Below are 19773 nucleotides of genomic sequence, written 5' to 3' on the forward strand. Positions count from 1 at the left end.
AAGAGAATCTCCTGGTCAGGAATAGAAAGCTCTCCTGGAGAGAGGTGACTGCAGTTTCCTCCCTAGGGTCTGATGGGGTAAAGCTTGTGCTTCAATATCTACTGGAAGCACTAACAGAGCAAAGCAGTCAGAAATTGCACCATGGTTCTCAGAAGTACAGTGCTTCCTGGGACTGGCTCAAGGAAGGATACTCCTTGCAGGACACTCAGTTCCTATCTGCTCAGTGACAAGCAGAGCAGCTCAGGCAGCTCGACCTGTTCCCATCCTCCCCACAAGGGTGCACACAGAGGGCCCACAGGAGCTGAAAACTGTCAGAAGGCCAGGATCAGGGCACTGCCCAAGACATTTAGCTTTACACTCCGAAGGTGCAAGAAACAACACTGTTCTCAATAGTTTACTGAATTGTTCATTAATAGCTATTAAAAACATTAACTTGCTGAATAACACCCTCATACTTCCTCCTGACTGGCACAGCACTGGCTTGTGACAGAGGGAGAAAAGTCTAGGCACAGGGGTTCAGGCACAGGGCTTATGGGTGCCCTGAACAAGGCTGAGAAAGATGCCAAATTGGGTCCCCAAGCCAATTTCTAAATAGCCCCTGATCTGTCTGCATCTATGCTTTTATGATGTGTGAGTTCTAAAGAAAAACACCAGCGAAGGCTGGGTGTAGCTCATGAATATGCTAATCTGTTTCTGGCTATGCTATCTCAGCTACCTCACTGCAGGAAGGAAGCTGTCCCTGACTCTGGTCCTTCTTCTATTCCCCATTATGTTCTCTGGGAAGCCTCAAGTTTGGGCAGAGACCACTCCCAAACAGCAAAGCTGAACCTGCCCCCTTGCCCAGGACCAGCAACCTCCCCTGGTAAGAGAAATTCAAGCCTGTGACACTGCATGCAGTTTGTGCAGGTCACCTCTGATTTCACGTGACCTGGGCCTCCCTTGTGTCTTCCCCTCAGTGAGCCAGGGTGTGAACAGTAACAAATTGCACCTGCTGAGCACCTGTGACTGAGCACCTGCTGCCTCATGGAATAGGTGTGCTCAGCTTAATAACATACACATGAAAGTAAGAAGACAGCACAGAATGACAGACAGTGTAACAGGACTCCAGGCTGCCTTTCCTTTCTGTGTTGCACAGACCCCCCTTCTCCCCACTCCTCTCCATGGATCAGCCTGTCTGGACGTTTCATATGACAGGATCATACACTAGGTGGCGCTCTGTGACTGGGACTCTTTTATATCTCCTCCATGTTGCAGCATGCATCAGCATTCATCACTTCCTGTGGTGAATGATATTCTCTTTCAAGGCTAGACTGCATTTTGTTCGTTCCCAGTTTAGCCGTGTGGTGTTTCTACTCTCTGACCATCGGGATTCGTGCTGGTAAGGACATTCGTGCACACTAACGTCTTTATGTGCACGTGTGTTTTCATTTGAGTTGCTACGGAGGAGGGTACTGCTGGTCACGTGACACCTTGACATTTGCTTTTGTATAGGTACTGAAACGGGCCTTGTGAAGATTCAGCACCTGTTCTACCACAGAGCTAGGCAACACTCCTTACTAATTTTTTTTTTCTCTTTTGGGTGCTGGGGATTGAGCCAGGGCCTCAGGCATGCTAAGCATGGGTTATATCACTGAGCTGGGCCCCAGCCTGTCTGCTCTACCACCAGTGCCCTCACTGGTCCGAAGCTGTCACTCATGAGGTCCAGATCTGCTGAGCATCCTTCAGATGTAAGCACCCCGCCACGTGTCCCGCACCACCCACACAGGACTTGTGCACCTCTCTTGGCTACCAGTCCTGACCCTTCCAAACGCCAATGCCTACCAGTTTTCATAACACTACACTCTGCACCACCATCCACCTGGAGCTGTGGAATTAATAGCTTTGGTCCCTGAAGGCGCATCACACAGTAACAAAATCAAACTTACACTGATTCCTCCTTAGGTGCGGCCTTGGCCAGAAGGTCTTCCTGCTCTTTCATCCTATCCACGGCCTGCGCTTGTTTCTCCATTTCAGTAAAGCACGTATTGGCCACTTTCTGGGCTCCTAAGCTTCCTTTTTTGGCCCCAAGCTGGAACATATATAAGATTATATTCTACCCAAGCTGTTTGAAAAACCTTGTACCTGCAGGTAACATATGCTGAGGCCTATCCTGAGACAAGCACTGACATTTGTTCTCTTGCTTCATTCTCACAACTCTAAGGCGGGCATTATCATCACCCCAGTTTACAGATGAGGATACACTTGCCCTTGCCAGTTAAGAAGGAGGTACAGGTAAAGCAAGGGCTCAAAGTCTGGCTCTGCCTCCAGGAAAGGATCAATGGCACACTCTCCACACGACTGCCCTCCAGTCCTCCCAGAAACACGGGCAGGAGGGAGAGATCTTGCTGGATCCTCTTCATTGTTTTCGAATTGTGTCACAGGCACAAAAAATGTTAGACATTCATTCCAGAAAATACCAACTAAGTATAACATCCATCTCATTGAACAAAATAGACAATCAAAGCCACATTTATTATATTATGATTCAAAATAAAAAACAGATGAAATTCACAAGAGAAAGTGGTTCTCTAGTTTCAGAGCCAAACCAACATGCATTTTAGTTGCTTTCCACCCTTCTAACTCCCCCTCAGTATTAGGCTTTTTGTTTTTTCTGTAGCACTGGAGTCTGAACTCAAGGCTTTGTGCTTGCTAGGCAGACAGTCTACCCTTGAGCCATACCTCCAATCCCAGCATGCATTTTATATAAAACATAATACTCACTCCTCTTTTAGCTTGATTTGGTTTCTTTTTTATGATAGATGAAACCTCTGCCAAAAAATAAAAACTAAAGTCAGATAAACAGGAATCATACATAATTTTTCTACATAGTGGTCTTTTGAACAACTACAAGATGTTGGTGGTATTAGCACGCACTATAACATTCTCCGTGTTAGTTGGTCATCCAGTGAACTCACACATCTGAATTACATCTGGTACACAAGCAGGGCTTAGTCAGCACAGTGTCCTTGGTATTGCCACCCACCTTCCAAACTCACAGAAAACACATTTGTTTGAATGTGGCACTGAAGAGAAATAGGGCCAGGCTTGTCTCATTCAGCACTTCCTCAGGAGCATTTGAAAATGCATGCAAGAACCAACTCTCCTATTAATCTCTACTCATCAAAACGTCTAAGGTTATTTTATGTTGCTATTATTTCACTTCTTTGTGTATTTTGGTGCTTGTGTATGCACCCAGGGCTCACGCATATTAGGCAAGTAAGTGCTCTTCTGATCAACCATGTCCCCATCCCTGTTATTTATTATTGTTACTATTTTATGGGGCTCAGAATTGATCCCAAGGCCTCAGGCATGCCAGGTGGCTGCTCTACAACTGAGTTATGCCACTAGTCCCTTAAAAAGTATTTTCAATTGTAGGCCAGGAGCAGTGTTCACACCTATAATCCCAGCTACTTGGGAGGGGGAGATTAGGAGGATTATGGTTCAAAACTAGCCCGGGGATGGGAGAGAAGTTATTGAAACCCCACCTCAACAAAAAAGGCAGGCATAGTGGTACATGCCTGCAAGCCCAGCTACTTGGGAGGCATAGAATCATGGTCTGAGACTGGTGCCTAGGCAAAAACGTGAGGCCCTTTCTGGAAAATAATCTAAATCAAAAGGGGCAGGAGGCACGGATAGAGTGATAGAGCCCCTGTTTTAGCAAGTATAGGGCCTTGAGTACAAACTGCAGTACCACCAAAAAGAAAGAGGAGTGCTTGAGCTATAAGATCAGCTGGCTCTTGTGTGCAGGTGTCGTTGGGATCCCGTCACACTAGCATGGAGAAATAGGACGCGCTCTGCCATCTTAGCGGCTGCGCCTTCATTACTTCTCAGCCTTTGGCTAAGAATATGCACTGCTTTTATTTTTTGAAAATTATTCTGAGTAAATTTCAATCAACACTTTTAAATTTTGTTTTTAGAATTATCTTTAAATGACCCAGCAAGAGTGAAATCTTAGGCTTGGGGTGTGGCTCAGTGGCAGAGCGCTAGCCTCCTATGCATGAAGGTGTGCTAAGGGCTCATCTCCAACACCACAACAAAAAGGGAAAGAGGACAAGATCACAAGAGCCAAAGACCAGGCACTAGCTGGAACCACAGAACAATGCTGCACTGTGGTGGGAGGAACACCATGCACAGAGCCCCCTTCCACACTCTCTTTTACATTTATACTGCAGCTGTCACATCACCTCTGGTGAGTCTCACAGCCGGTGAAAACCATAGGAACACTTCTAGGCAGTTCAGCTATAATAAAAAAATGAGCATCTAAGTTCATCTACTACGAAATCAGAAAGAGAAGATGCTGAGTTCTTGACTAAACAGGAAGGGTGTGGAGGCTCTGAGCTCTGCTTAGCTTGGGAGTATCAGTGACCCAATGTAACCCAGCTTGTCACGTGCACCAGCAGCAATCATGGCTAAAATGGAGCAGTACATTTGCCTAACAAAACCTCATTAATGGGTTTAGTCATGGGCAGAATGCAGACACAGAATTCATTTTTTTTTCTTAATGAATCTTACCCTACAAGTCAGATATAGGGCTCTCAGCATATTACCTAAAGCAGCCTTCCCTGGGGCATTAAGGCCTTCCACACTTGGTCCTTGTTCTGGTTTACCTGAAAATATAAAACACCGACATCAATGCAGAAAATACACTCAAGCTTGCTTTAGAGTGTGCAATAACTCAGCTTGCTCAGTCCTCTATGCCTCATCTAGTCTGTCAACATCACCCTTCTTTGTAGCTTCGTATTAGATACATACATATTTGGTGCTGGGGATGGAACCCAAAGTCTCATACAAACCAGGTAAGAGTTCTACTGCTGAGCTATATCCCTAGCCCTTAGCATTAAAATCATTTAAAATATTTTTTATTTTCAATGGACACATAATAGTTGTAAGTATTTACGTTTCTCACATAACTGGGATGACAGGTATGTACTGCCACACCCATATTTTTGTTGGTTGAGATGGGGTCGTAAGATGGGGTCAAGGCTGACCTTGAATGGTAATCCTCCAGATCTCTGCCTCCTGAGGAGCTAGGATTATAGGAGTGAGCCACTGCACCCAAACTTAATTTCTGACAACAGTGATCCTAATGTGCTATAGAACATTACAATTATTTCTCCTATGCAGCTGCATGCCTGTACTCATCAACCATCTTTTCTATGTCCCCTTCCCTTATCATAAAAAATTGATTTAGGCTGATGGAGTGGCTCAGGTGCTAAAGTGCCTGCCTGGCAAGCATGAGGCCCTGAGTTCAAACCTCAGTACAGCAATAAAATAAAATAAATTTCATTTAAAAGTCCATCAAAATAGAAGTATATTTTTTATCCAGTGGTTTTATAGAAGAAACATGTCAGTGGTCTCTTCAATTAGCTCTGTTCAGAGTTTCCTCTGAACAGAGATCTCTGATCTGGTGTTTCACAGTAACACATTTTGAGCTTCCTAGTACAGATGTGCAGGTGAAGACATGGACATACTAATGCTAGATGATGGGAGTCCAAGTTTCAGTTGTCAAGAATGATCTGGTTAGGAACTATACAACAGCCTCATTTGAAATATGCTTTGTCAGCCAGGTGCTGATGGCTCACACCTGTAATCCTAGCCACTCAAGAGGCAGAGATTAGGAGGATCACATCTGAAACCAGCCCGGAAAAACAGTGCTCAAGAACATATCACAAAAATACCCAACACAAAAAAGGGATGGTGAAATGGCTCAAGTGGCAGAGTTCCTGTCTAGCAAGCATGAGGCTCTGAGTTCAAACTCCAGTACTATCAAAAAAATATATATGCACTGTCATTTTAATTTGATTTGATTTTTTACTTTAAAATGGCTAAACAAGGACCAGATGTGTGGATCAAACAGTAGAGCATCTGCCTTGCAAGCATAAGCCCTGAGTTCAAATCCCAGTCCCACCAAAAAAGAAAATAAGCAAGCAAACAAAAATAAAATGGCTAAATAAAACGTAGTAAACCCATGCAATGGAACAGTAGACTAGGTGGATGTCGGGGTGGAGGGAAATAGGGAGAGACTAGGATCGGAAAGGAGCTTCTTTTGGGGGCTGCTGAAAATATTCTGAAATCAGTGGTATTTGTGGCATTATCTTGTGAATATACAAAAAAACCACTGAATTGGATACTTTAAAAGGGCGGATTATATGTCAATAAAACTGTTATTTTAAAATGTCAACCCAGTGGTGGGTTAGAGGAAGCTATGCTTGTTTTTATAATTATTTGAAAGACAAACCCTGTGTAAGGCAAAGCAGGAGTGAACACAGGATATCCTGTGGAGAAACAACTGAGCACAGATTTCTGCCAACCCAGGGCCTGCTGTGGGTGCTGAGGGCCGGCTCCCTCCTGCAGCGGGGAGCCGAAGCATCCGCGCCCACACTACCTTCTTCAAGCTTGGTTGTTTCCTTTCCATGTTATCATCCTGGAGTCCATGTGGACGCTGCACCTCGTCACCCCACGCTGGCCCAGAAAACCTGGGTGAAACCTCATACCCTGGTCCCCCAATCACAGCTGCTTGAGAAACTTGTGATGGAGAAGAAAGTGCTGGTGCACACAAAAAGAAAACGGAGTCTATAGTCAGGCCTCCTAGGAGCGGCTCTTCGGTCCAGTTTGGATCACAAGAACAAAATCTGGCTCCGAGTTCAGTAAGCCAGGTTTCTGAGGCATCTGTACTGTGGATGTCACACTTAATCCCCTATGGTCCAGGACCTTCAGTCTTAAAAGGCCTTTCATCCCAGCAGCAAATTGTAACAGTAACCACAAATTGTACCTATCCTTCCTGAAGGCACATAACCCACCTTCCTCCTGTTCGTTAGGAAGCGCTGGGGTTATTTTTTCTCCTCTCTCTTTATGGATAATGGGACTCCTCATCTTTAAAAAGAATCACTCCTGCAGGAGTCACAGCCCAGTGGAAGGACCACAAAGTGACATGCAAACTAAGGGAGATGATAATTTCCAGAGCAGGGTGTGCTGTGCCACGAGGAAGACAAAGTACATAAGTGCAGCTGTGACTGGGAGTGCCACTGGCTGGACTTGGAGGTGAACCTCCAAAAAGGAGACAGCTGTGCCAATCAAGGCAGAGGCACATTTTAAGCAGGACAGAACAGACACAGGAAAGACAGAAGGGCAGAGTGGCTCTAAGTCCTCTAAGTCTAAGAAGGCTAAGCCCCAGTTAGAGGCATGGAAAGGCCTTCTTTGCAAGCATCTAGTCACATGCATAAAAAGTGAATATGAAAGAAACCCAGAGGTTGCAAATCATGCAAAAAACACAGCTATGTCAAAGTTCTCTGACTGCTAAGGAACAAGCCTTTTGTCTATATGTGAATTGCAAATGTTTGTCATCTGTCTTCACATTAAAGACTTTTCAGAATGGAAATGTTAAATTTGCACATAGTCAGATACTTAGGTTCTTCCTTTTATGAGGTTTGTTTATTTATTTGAGACAAGGTCTCACTTACAGCCCAAACTGGCCTTAAATTTATGATACTCCTGCCTCTGCCTCCCCAGTGCTGGGATTACAGATGTGCACCACTACATCCGGCTCTTTCATGAGGTCTGAATATGCATGGGAGTACTCCCCACTCCAGAATTACAGAAGAGCTTCCCGTGTTTTCTTCTAGGATTATCTATTTCATTTTAAATCCTTGATTCATCTGAATTTAGTTTGGTAAAAAGCGAAAGAAGGAAGCCAGGCACAGTGCCTCATGCCTATAATCCTAGCTACTTGGGAGGCTGAGATTGGAAGGATTGTGGTTCCTGGCCAGCCTGGTCAAGAAAAGTCCATGCGACCCCCACCTCAACAGAAAAAGTTGGGTTGGTGGCACACACTCATCGCCCCAGCTACAGTAGGAAGTGTAAAATGGGAGGATCGTGGCCCAGGCAAAAAGCAAGACCCTATCTCTAAAATAACCAGAGCTAAAAGGAGTGGAGGCAGGGCTCAAGTGGTAGAGTGCCTGCCTAGCAGGTTCAAGGACCGGAGTTCAAACTCTAGCACCATCATATTTTTTTTCTAGAATGTCAAAGAATCCACTGTTGCCCAGGATGAGAAATGTTCCCGTCCTGACCCCTGATCTATCTACTTCTGTCCCAGTAAAATGAAACCCAGCAGTGTTGAGTCTGTGGTTTGATGGACTGTCATACACTCCCATCCTCCCACCTGTAATTCAATACTCAGGAAGCAACCCTCGTCTTTATGACATACACTGTGACTGCACTCTGGTCCTTTCTCTCCCATAACTATTCTTGACACACAGCACCTAGTTTCCATTCCTCCAGCAAAGGCTTTGCCAGAAATTTTCTAAATACTGTCGCCCAACCTAAAGGCTGGTGGCTGCTCAGTCTCTCCCAGGACACCAAGTTCTTTAAGTTGTTCAGGCTCAGTCTGTACAACCAGCACTTCAGCTACCATGGCCCCAAGTTCACTGCTTAGTTGTCAAAAGTTATATTTTTGCTCTTAATGTACAGTAACATTCTGGCTAACAAAACATGCTGAATTTTAAAACAGAAAAAGCTGACTGTACATTCCACTTAATATTTCACTTTTAATATGCAAGCAATTGCTAGCATATTACAATAAATATAATCCCACAATAAAGTCATCAAATGTGAATCCTTGAGTGTCAAGTATTTGTATGACAGTTTTAAAACTGAAATCTTGTTTTCGGATTATAAAAGTAACACATACTCGTAAAATTTAGAGACTTCAACATGGAGTTAAGCAGAGGCTACAAGTCCTCAGTAATTTCATTCTCTAGTTAACAGTTTGATGTGTGCCCTCCAGAATGTCTTCTGGGTATATATACTTTTGCTTTTTTTTTTTTAAACAAGAACAAGATCATACTCCATGTTTAGTTATCTTCATACTCTACCATGGACATCTCTTCCTGTGAACACGGAAGAGCCAATACCTTAGATTAACTCAGAGCATGCCACTGAACTGTAGACTAGCATTATCTGACCGTTCCACGGACCCCACCTTCTGCATTTTCTGGAGTGGTTTCCACAGCCTGTGGCGTTAAAGGAGATGGTTCTGGTTGTGCTGGTGCCTGCACTGTGCCACTCACCTGCAGCAAGGTGGGAAAAGTCATTAGCAGACGAAGCAAGAAAACCATCATAAAAAACAAACAGGGGCCAGGCATGGTGGCTCATGCCTGTAATACCAGCTGTGAGGGAGGGAGGCCTAAGTAGGAGGATCATAGTCCAAGCCAGTTCATGCAAAAAACATGAGACCCTATCTGAAAAATAACTAACAGCAAAAAGGACTGGTGAAGTGTTTCAAGTGGTAGAGTGACTGCCTAGCAAGCGTGAGGTCCTGAGTTCAAACCCCAGTGCTGCCAAAAAAACCATTCAGCATAGGGAAAAAAATCTAGCCATGTAAACAGCCACTCTCCAAGTAGCTGCTTGGTGAAAAGGGTATTAAAGCTTGTCTATTCTTGGGGTGAGGCATGGCTCAAGCAGTGTGAGACCCTGAGTTCAATCCCTAGTACTGACAAAAACAAAAACACATCTATTCTTACATCTGTTTTAATGGTTAAATGTCTTACTTTCCCTCCTTTTATAAAATTAAAAGAAAAATTAGGTAATAATTTCAGATTTGCACAAAAGTTGCAAAGATAGTACAGAGAGTTTCCATGTCCCCTTCCACTCAGCTTCCTCTGATGTTGGGAGACACATGGCACAGCTGTCAGACTAAGAAATTACTCCTGGTTCAACGTGGTCGGCTAAACTTGAGGCTTTAAGGGATCCACTGGGTTTCCTACCGCCTTTTCTTCTGCTCCAGGACCTTACACTGCACAGAGCTGTTGTGCCTCCTTGGACTCTTGTGATAGTTGCTCAGGTTTTCATGACCTTGAAACTTTGGAATGGTACTAGCCAGCCACTGTATAGAACATCCCTGAGTTTGGTTCTTGGATGCTGTCTCATGATAAGACTGGGGTTTGGGAGAATACCACAAAGGTGACGTCCTCTCTGGTTGCATGTCAACATGACTCAACACTGGTGACATTAGCCCTTGATCCCTTGGTTAAAGCAGAGTTTGCCAGGTTTCTCCTCCCTTCCCATACTCATCTTGGGAGGTGACTCACCAGGCCCAGCCCACACTGTAGGGGCAGGAGCTAAGCTCCACCTTCTGAAAGGGAGAGTCTCTGTCTCCAATTCATGATTTGGAATTCTTCAATAGGAAGGTTGGTCCTTTCTCCCCCATTCATTTTTTTACTCATTACTTAAATCAGTATGGACTTGAGAATATTTATTTCAGTCTGTGGATTATAATTCAATACTGTCATTATTTTATTGTTTAAATTGCTCCAGCTTTGAGCATCTGGAGCTCTTTCAGGTTGGCTGCAGAGTCATTTGGAAAATGTCCTATCTAGTTTTTCTCAGTACTTCCTTGCTTTCTCTTTTTGTTTTGGTTTTGGTGTGACTGGGGTTTGAGTTCATAGCTTGGCACTGGCAAAGCAGGTGCTCTACAGCTCGAACACACCTCTAGCTCTTCCTTCCTTTCTATTTCTAGCACTAAAAGATGGTCCAGGCTCATCTGGCCCCAGCAGCCTCAGCTGCCATTTCTCCAAAGGTAGCACTGGCTCCTTTTATTGGAGAATGGTACTTAGAGACCAAGACCTGGATGCTGGGTATGCCTGTTGTACTAGGGTGTCACTGGGCCCTCTCAGGAAACACAGCTAAGTCATATATGTGTATACTGGTCTATACATATACATGCATGCACAGTGTTCTGTTTGTCTTTGGATATGTGTGTACAAATATATACAGAGAGACAAATACAAGATAAACCTGACTTCATACTGGTATCGGCAGCTCTAATCCACACCATATTATTTGTACTTCTCTTTTCAGCCTATCATGTCTACTCGTAACATTTCTCAGCTACTAATCATGAATTTTCTATATCTTTTTTTGTGAAAGTGATAGTGAAGTAGTGAAGTTTATTAGGAAAGGAATCCACTTTCAACAGACTGAAAGCGTGTCACCTCGAAAGAAAGAGAAAATGACAGATATTCTATATCTTGTGCTATGATAAACAATAGCAACATATCACAAGAGCCCATCTTATCTTTTGTTTTTTTGCTCCCACTTTTTTTTGTTCAGACAGGGTCTTGCTATGTAGCTCAGGCTGGCCTCGAACTCATAATCCTCCTGCCTTCCGCCTCTCAAATGATGAGAATAGAAGTGTGCACTACAACACCCAGCTTCAAAAACCAAGTCAAGGCTTAGCGACTTCTATGGTTTAGATCTTAAATGTTCTCCAAGGCTCGTGTGTCAAGGCTTGGTCCCCAACCTGTGGTAGTAGGAAGAGGAAGTAGAACCTTTAAGAGCTGGAGTCTAATGGAAGGACAGCATGCCCTTATGGGAGTTCAGTCTCAGGGCTCCACCTCCTCTCTCCACCCCCCACACACAAAAAGGCAGGGGACTCCAGTCTCTTTCTCTTCCTTTTCTTGAGTCCCAGTCATGAGGTGAGCCATTTGCTTTTCCGCATGCTCCCTACCACGAGGTGCTATCTCACACAGGTTTACAAGCAACAGGACCAACCAACCTCCAGAGCTGTGAGACAGAAGAAATCTTTTCTCTTTGTAAGTTGATTATTTCAAGTTTGTAACAGTGGCAGAAAGGTGATTAACACAGCAACTTACACAACTTGTCATAATTTTAACTTGAAAATTAAAAATTGAGCAGTACATAAACAAACAGTGCCCCTCCTCAATGGGACTGGGAGGAGGCAGGGCAGTCAGTGGAACACATAAAGCTCTAAGCCAGAGATCAGCACATGTATCTTTAATGGGAAAGATAGCATTTCAGGTTTTGCAGACCCTATCTTCCCTTAGCAAAGTGACTTGGGGAAAACCCACAGAAGTACTGTGGAGTATTGTCAATGCTGTTATACAACCACAAAGACTAGGCTAACGACACTTACGGCATTTACTGAATGCTTACCCTATGGTAGTTCCCAAGTATTTTTACCTGTATTAATTCATTTATTTCTCATAACAGCTTTGAGATGTGCACTACGTTCACAGCAAAATGGGGCACTAAGATTCAAGGTCCTACTAAAACTGTCTTCTTTCCTCCAGTTGCCAAGCTCCTGTTGACTGTGGCTCACGACTAGGAATAACGTCTCAGCTTCCAGTAAGTACTAGGTACAGACTGCGACCGCATTCCAGCCAGAAGTGGAAGCGATGTGTGCTGCTTGAAGACTTGATGTGAGAGAGCGAGGCATTTATTTTCCTGGATGTCCTCCTTTCCCAGCCGTAGGGGAGGCCTTATAGTGTAGCTGCCACATTAGACCCAGAGAGACAATAGCAAAATAATTCCGTCTTGCAGCTTGCCTCTGATCAGCTTGCCTCTGATCAGTTGATGAGAAGGCACTTTCTGTCTTGTTTAAGTGATTACATTTCAGGGTTGTTTACTATAGCAGCTTACCCTGTATCTTTGTTTTTGTTTTTGTGGTACTGTGTACTGAACTCAGGGCCTCAAACATGCTAGGCAAGTGCTCTATCATTTGAGCTATGTGCCCCTGTCCTTAGCCTGCATTTTACTGAAACATTTTAAATGTATACTTTTTATAATTTTCAGAATAAGGACTTTAAACTTACATGGAACATAATACATACCTCAGGAGAGACATGAGAGGCAAAAAAATCTTCCTCTTTTGGTGGAGGGGACACAGGTGGAACCACACAGCTATCAAGCCACAGCTAGAATGAAAACAAAGCAATGCTTAGCACTCTGTCTGCTTGCCTGCAAGGGATTTGTCCCATGCACTCCACTCCCGTCTGGAGACCTGCGTCCTGAAGACTGCCACTTTCCATCTGTAGGCTTGCTGAGCACACTCTAGTAATGTGTCACTCCAGGAAATTCTGCCCCCAAACCTTGAGGAAGCCAAGCACCCCAACTCCAGAAACCCTGTAGGTTCAGATCCAAAACTACAGTCAACCGTCATGGTCCATGGCTTCCACACTGTGAGTTCCCCTACTTGTTAAATTTACGTATAACTTCAAATCAGTACTTGTAGGGTTTTCACATTCATTCCCAGACACAAGAAGAGCAACAAAAAGATGAACTTTGTCTTTGTAAGGGCAAAGCCCTGAGTTCAAATCCCAGTCCTACCCCAAAAAAAAAAAAAAACCCAAAACAAACAAACAAAAGAGCCTCATGAAAATCACATTCCCAGCAGAGGCTGAACAAGGCTCACTCTGCCTTCGTAGTTTGGTTCTCACACTTGTAAACAAGTGGCCTTTTTGCAGCCTATTCAATGCCATGTCTTCTTGTGTTTTTACTGATGGGTTATTTAAAATGATCCCCAAGTGCAGTGATTATGGACTGTCATGTACCTTCCTGAGATGACACAGGGGTTAGACAAGCTTGACTCAGGCATGAGTTATGGCCCCTTGTGTGAGTTCAATGTTCACTAGCTGCTTATATATTAAATAAAGTTTACTTATGCGTTCATTTATTCTTTTGCAGTGCTGGGAATGGAACCCAAGGTGTTGCACATGCTAAAAAAGCTCTCTACCACTGAGCTGCACTCCCAACCCCTAAGTGAGGTATCTTTAAACAGAAACAATGTTAACGAGGTTCGTACTCATCAGTTAATGAGAATGGGACCAGAGGCTCAAAGGAGCCACACCCGCAGTCCTAAGCCGTGATGCTCAGTAGTCACTCAGAGTTCATTGTGAATTTATTGAGCACAGTTACCTGAATAACAAGAGTCAACCGCACCCTTCTAAGAGAATCCAGGCAGAAAGGTTTCCTGATGAGGATAAAAACTTTCTACTGAAGGAGCCTTCATCTGAAAGAGACAGGCAGTCTTTGGGGACTCACGTCAGTGCCGTGCTTCCGCGTGGCTTGAGAGGCCAATGACTTGATTTTCTCCCTGTAGAGCTGAGCGGCACGACTGTTGTACTTGGCGTTGGTATCGTTGGTGGCACACCCATGTTGATGGAAAAAGGAAGACTACAGAGGACAGCACATAAATGAACAGAAATACTGTAGGACACCTGACATCATGACAGAAAATGCTACTTCACAGAACGAGGGATTTACAAAAATACTAGTTAAGACTAAAATGATTTAAACATCATGAAAAATTCTAAAATAAAATTTTCATTGTAAAAAGGGAATTCCCTCCACAAATGTAATAATATTTTGATAAAACCAGGTATAAGACTTACATTCCAAAATGAAATAACAGGCCCCTGGTTCTCCATTAAGCTACCTCCGTCATCCTGAAGGTCATTTGGGGGAATGTTCTCTACTCAGGACTACTTGAAACTCAGGACAATAAATTTTGATTTGGACTTCATTAAATCAGAATTTTCAATAACTTGGCTAGGAACTCTGCTATCCTTTACGTGCTCGGCACTATTTCTTCACTAACAGAGTTGATAATGATCTTGCACAGTTAAAAAGCACAGCAAATGTGAAAAACTAAAAGAAACTGACTTCAACCCTTTCTGAGGCTCCATGGAGACACAGATTACAGAATTCATATCTTAATTAAAGCAGGACCTGTAGAAAGCTGTGTAAACAATCCCTTCCATAGCTGACTGTGATCACTGATGGTACTGATTACCCCCATGCATCAGATCCCATGCATGGTTTTCTGCGGGCAGCACCTTGGTAAACCCTCACAGCAATACATCAGCGAGTTACTCTGGCCACCTACACCATGCAGAGGGGGACGCTGAAGCTCAGAGATTCAACAACTTGCCCAAGGGGGAAGTAGTGAGGGGGCAGAGCTGGATTCAAAATGAGGCAAGACTGCTCCAAGCCCTGACCAGCTCACTGCTTAGCTGAACCACCTCTGACATGACCGCCCCATCCTCTCCTCCCTCCTCTGGCTGGAGACAGCTGCTGTGGAGTTGGGAGAGGGACCCTGACACCTGGGGAAGGCTTCACTAAAAGGCAGGTGAGACAAACCCACAGTATTAGGGGTGGTAGTGTGAAATTCATGAGCATCATGTTACTAGGCAAGGATTTCTAAGAAGATGGTTGAAACATGTAAGGCATATATTCTTTTTGCTTTTCTTGGTGATACTGGGGTTTGTACTCAGGGCCTCACTTTACCATTGAACCATGCCCCCAAGCCCATTCTGCTTTAACTGATTTTTCAGGTAGAGTCTCATGTTTTTTGCCCGTGTCTGGCCTCATGCCATGATCCTCCTACCTATCACATAGCTGGGATTGCAGATAAGAATAATCACACCCAGCTTGTTTCTAAGATGGAGTCTCACTAATGTTTTTGCCCCAGCTAGCCTCAAACCATGATCCCTCCCATCTCTGCCTCCTATGTGGCAGGGATTGCAAGTGTGAAGCACCACACCTGACCCCAGCACACATTCTCAGGAGGGATGGAAATGGCTTCTTAGAAAAGGAAAGTCTCAGTGATCTCAATGATTCAGGGTCTCCAAAGCTCACCTATACCTAATGATATTGTATTCCTTAATATCTAATTTCTCTCACCATGAAATATTAAACCCAATTGAGATTTAGTAATCTAATTAATTAATTAATTAATTAATTAAATTTGCCTACTTAGGGGACAATAATGAAGAAAGGTTGAGAAATACCAATCGGATGGGATCTGGCATTTCAGAAACTACTACTGTAGACTTATGATCTCATTTTTAAATATTTAATTGATGCTAGATATAATTTTATATGAAATGTCTACAAATCTGATTTCTTATACTTTATTTAATAGCAGGTTTAAAGGAATTTCATTTACTCAATGTTTACCATTTGGCATTGTAAGTAGGGGATCAATGTTTCAAAAGATTTTGCCTGCTAGATTTAAAAGGCTTCCAATCTAACATCGGAGAGAACCAGACTGAATTTGTAAATTAAATTATATGAGGATCCTTAACTAGGTTTCTAAGTGAAAATCCAGGGCTGGCAGAGTGGCTCAAATGGTAGAAGGCCTACCTAGCAAGCCTGAGACCCTGAGTTCAAACCCCAGTGCTGCCAAAAAAAAAAAAAAAGAGAAAACCCACCCTTTTAAAGAAAATCTACTCTTTTAAAATCATAAGGTAGTCAAACATTTAAAAAGTTACTTTAGGGATGGAAGTATGGTTCAAGTGGTAGAATGCTAGCCTAGCAAGTACAAGACCTTGAATTAAAACTCCAGTACCACTAAAAGAAACAAAAACAAACAAAACTAGAAAAAGTTACTTTAACAGAAGTTTGTGAGTTAATATATATTTGTCTGCTGTCCTCAAAAGAATAAGTTTTTTAACTTGTAGACTTAATGAAATTAAGTATTAGTTCAAAAACACATTCCATGCTAAGCACAAAGTCCTCCTTATATAGTAAAAACTCTTTTTGTGTGTGTGTGGCACTGGGATTTGAACTCAGGGCCTCATGCTTGCTAGGAAGGCATTCTACCACTTGAGCCACTCCACCAGCTCTAAAAACTTTGTGTAATAATGATGCCTTGGGTTCTCCTACGTCCTCATTGCTTCGATCTCATTAAAGCACTTACCACTGCCTAGTGTTTCCTTGTTAACTTCTTCAGTTATGCTCCGACTCTCTCTTTTCCCATAGAGTGGTCTTGTTTGTCACCATATCCCAGTACCTTGCCCAATGGTTCAAACTTAACCAGGTGTTCAACACATTTCTGAATAAGTAAGCCAACAGGGTCCGCCTACCAGGCTCCTCCCCTTAGTCCACCAGCTTGCCAAACACGCAGGTACTGACTGCTTTACTGGCGTGATGCATTTTAAGCAAGGAGAAAAGGACAAGTCTGATACGGACTTACAGCACTGGCATTTCCTCCAACTTGCATGCACCGCAGCTGGAACCAAGACCAGTTAGAGTCCAGCTCTGTAGATCTAAACAGAAAAAATATCCCTAAGTTAACACTTTTCTTCTCCCAAATCAGACCGCTGAACTTTTGAAAACATTTCTTTGGGCTTTAGAATGCTAGAGAATTCTGTGTTTACAGGGAACATGCTTTCAGGATGCTGGGGCTTCGGGGTGGGTGACAGGTTGAGGAGCCCCTGGCCTCCTCTCAGCCTTCCTGGAAGCTAGTGCCTTGATGGCCCCAGTGGCCTGCTCTCCTTTGCCAGGCCAGCAGGACCTGTATCACTCACTGCAGTCAGTTGTCTCCTCTATGGCTTCTGGGACACCTGTCACTCTTGTCTGTCATCCTCAATGAATGATAAGTTAAAATTTGGTAACTTGTCTCTACTCAAAATAGATGTACCGTTTGGACTTTTTTCAGGTCAGCTGCCTACTTGCACAGTGTGACCCTACTAGGAGCCCGTAGGGTGCTCATATACTGTTATCCCCAGGTGGGGTGGACCAGCCTAACCTCACCAGTAAAGAAGGAGGAAACCAGAATTCAATGCTCTGAAATGAAAGCTCCAAATGTCCCCAGCCACTGCCACACCATAAACCCCACTTATCTCAAGTGTAAGATCAAATCAGAGAAGGCAAAAGCAGCAAGTGCAGCCCACAGTACACAACCAAGGGATCACTCATAAGGCAAGATTAGTTGGAGTGACAACACCAGTGTCTTTAAACTGAGTCCACAGACGGGAAGCAGAAGCAAGGCTGTCCTTCATTTACCACAGCCAGGCCCACACCAATTGCAGAGGAACGTGAATGAGTTAGAATGGGTGTAGATAGAATCCACTTCACAAAATGGACAAAGTAGAAAAAAAAGAGGCTTTCGATGCACCCAAACTTCCTTTGCGCTTCCCTTCCATTCACTCATCTCTATGGCCACTGGCATCCATTCACTGTTTTAAGCACTGAGAAGTTATTTGGGGAAGAAAAGAAGTTGTTTTGAAGGCAATAGCTAACTTATGATTAATATCGCCACAACTACATTATGACAAGTCTACTTCCCAGTAACATAGAAAAAGTAGAAACCACACTTTATAAGAAATAGATTTGTCAAAGACAAAAGCAAAATAGAGAAAAACCCGCCTCTGTTTAGAATTTCTGACTACCAAGCAAGATGACTGAATGACGTTATCTTCCATTCAGCAAACGATTAGTCACTGTAAAATCCTCTCTCTGAAGGATCTTGTGTGGGCACCACCTTTCCATGAGTCCCCTGGCTGTGTGTTTTCCTTACCCAGCTCTCTTACAGGGCAGAGCTGACAGCAGTCTCCAGAGACAGACCGAACAAGCACAAGTATGACTAGTGACTAAACCTCCCTGTACCTTAATTTCCTCATCCGTAAAGGAGGGATCATTATAGCATTATTTATTTTGCTCGTGCAGAAGTTAAATAAGCTAGAATCTGAGAAGCCAATGGAATGTGGCCTGGCCATGATCTCATCACTGTCAACAATGTCATCATCACACAACCCTGACACGCTGTATTGTGCTGTGACAGCTCACCCAACTCACCGAGCTCCAGCAGGCAGGGGATGCCTCAGAGTTTCCTTCATGCTTCTGGGGCAGGGCCTGGCATATAATGGGTACCTGGATGGGGGCTGTATTAAAGAATGTCCTAAAATTGAGACCCTGAATACTGAGTGCTCATCTGCCTACAACTTTTAGTTCTAAAATAGCTATTCAAAATAAAGATATCTGTGTATATTTAGAAATAAAGGTTAAAAAGTAAAAACAAAGTATTCTTGAACCAAGGTGATAGGAATTCTCGGATGGGAACACTAGACTTCTGTCATAAAAGGTTCTGAGGAGGCAGCCTGCAGGAGGAGGTCATTTCTTACCTTCAAAGTAGATTAAGAGATAAGTGAAAGGTGAGATGGCTCAGAAAAAGTAAAGGAGAGAAAGTAGGAAAAGCTAAAGAATTGGTGTCACTTTACCAAAATGGCTCTTGTTAATCAATAAGGCAAAAAAGGAGATGTGGCTCCCGCCACCTCTATAATCCTTCACTGAGTCAAAATGTAACCTTCTTAAAAATAGCATGAATTATCAGATGCCAGTGGCTCAAATCTTTGATCCTAGCTACTGGGGAGGATCAAAGCCAGCCCAGGCAAAAAGTTCTGAAGACCCCACCCATCTCAACCAATTGCTGGTACAGTGGTGTGTACCTGTCATCTCAGCTACTGTGGGAAACATAAATGGGAGGATCACAGTCCAGGCCAGCCCATGTAAAAAGCAAGATCCTGTATCAAAGATAATCAAAGCAAGGTGGAACGCCTGGTGGCTCACACCTGTAATCCTAGCTACTCAGGAGGCAGAGATCAGAAGGATCATGGTTCAAAGCCAGCCCCAGGCAAATAGTTCACAAGACGCTATCTCAAAAATACCCAACATAAGAAAGGGCTGTCAGAGTGGTACAAATGGTACAGTGCCTGCCTAGGAAGCACTGTTTAAAACCTGGTACTGAAAAAAAAAAAAAAATCAAAGCAAAAACGGCTGGAGGTATGGCTCAAGTAGTAGAGCACCTCCTAGCAACATGAGTTCAAAGCCCAGTGACAAAGGCCCAGTGACAAAGCCCAGTGACAAAGGAAAAAAAAAGCATGGATTAGCTTCACTAATGGCTGCCAAAGTCAGCACTTCTTTCTAACTAGAGGTTTTAAAAAGATTTCAGCAACTAATGAAGTCAGAATGAATCTCACTAGGTTAACAAAGATTTCTATAATGAAACTTTTAAATGGAGTAACTGTATCACAGTTAATCTAGAAGTTCAAGAATAGTTTCTGGCAGCCAGTTTGTTCATAACCTGCTAGGATGCTTCATTAATGTCACAAAAAGTGTCCCCTTCCGTACTACCACTGTAAGGAGGCTGTCCTCTGA

General features: G+C 43.5%; 1 protein-coding gene across 8 annotated transcripts in view; it reads right to left on the bottom strand.

Moving 5' to 3' along the window:
• The window catches only part of Arfgap3 (ARF GTPase activating protein 3), a 97114-nt gene that overhangs the window by 66399 nt on the left and 10942 nt on the right, over nt 1–19773 (bottom strand). For all 8 annotated transcript variants that reach the window (XR_012451024.1, XR_012451022.1, XR_012451023.1 and 5 more), the window contains exons 3-9: nt 16811–16883; nt 13876–14007; nt 12666–12749; nt 9017–9104; nt 4587–4646; nt 2761–2807; nt 1926–2068 (exon numbers count right to left, since the gene is read on the bottom strand). Coding sequence is in view for 5 of the 8 variants with exons in the window: in XM_074084613.1 (XP_073940714.1) it covers nt 1926–2068; nt 2761–2807; nt 4587–4646; nt 9017–9104; nt 12666–12749; nt 13876–14007; nt 16811–16883 (627 nt within the window). In the remaining 3 variants the exon portion in view is untranslated. The remainder of the gene's footprint in view (nt 1–1925; nt 2069–2760; nt 2808–4586; nt 4647–9016; nt 9105–12665; nt 12750–13875; nt 14008–16810; nt 16884–19773) is intronic.

Source organism: Castor canadensis, chromosome 8, assembly GCF_047511655.1.
Source record: "Castor canadensis chromosome 8, mCasCan1.hap1v2, whole genome shotgun sequence".
Lineage (NCBI taxonomy): Eukaryota > Metazoa > Chordata > Mammalia > Rodentia > Castoridae > Castor > Castor canadensis.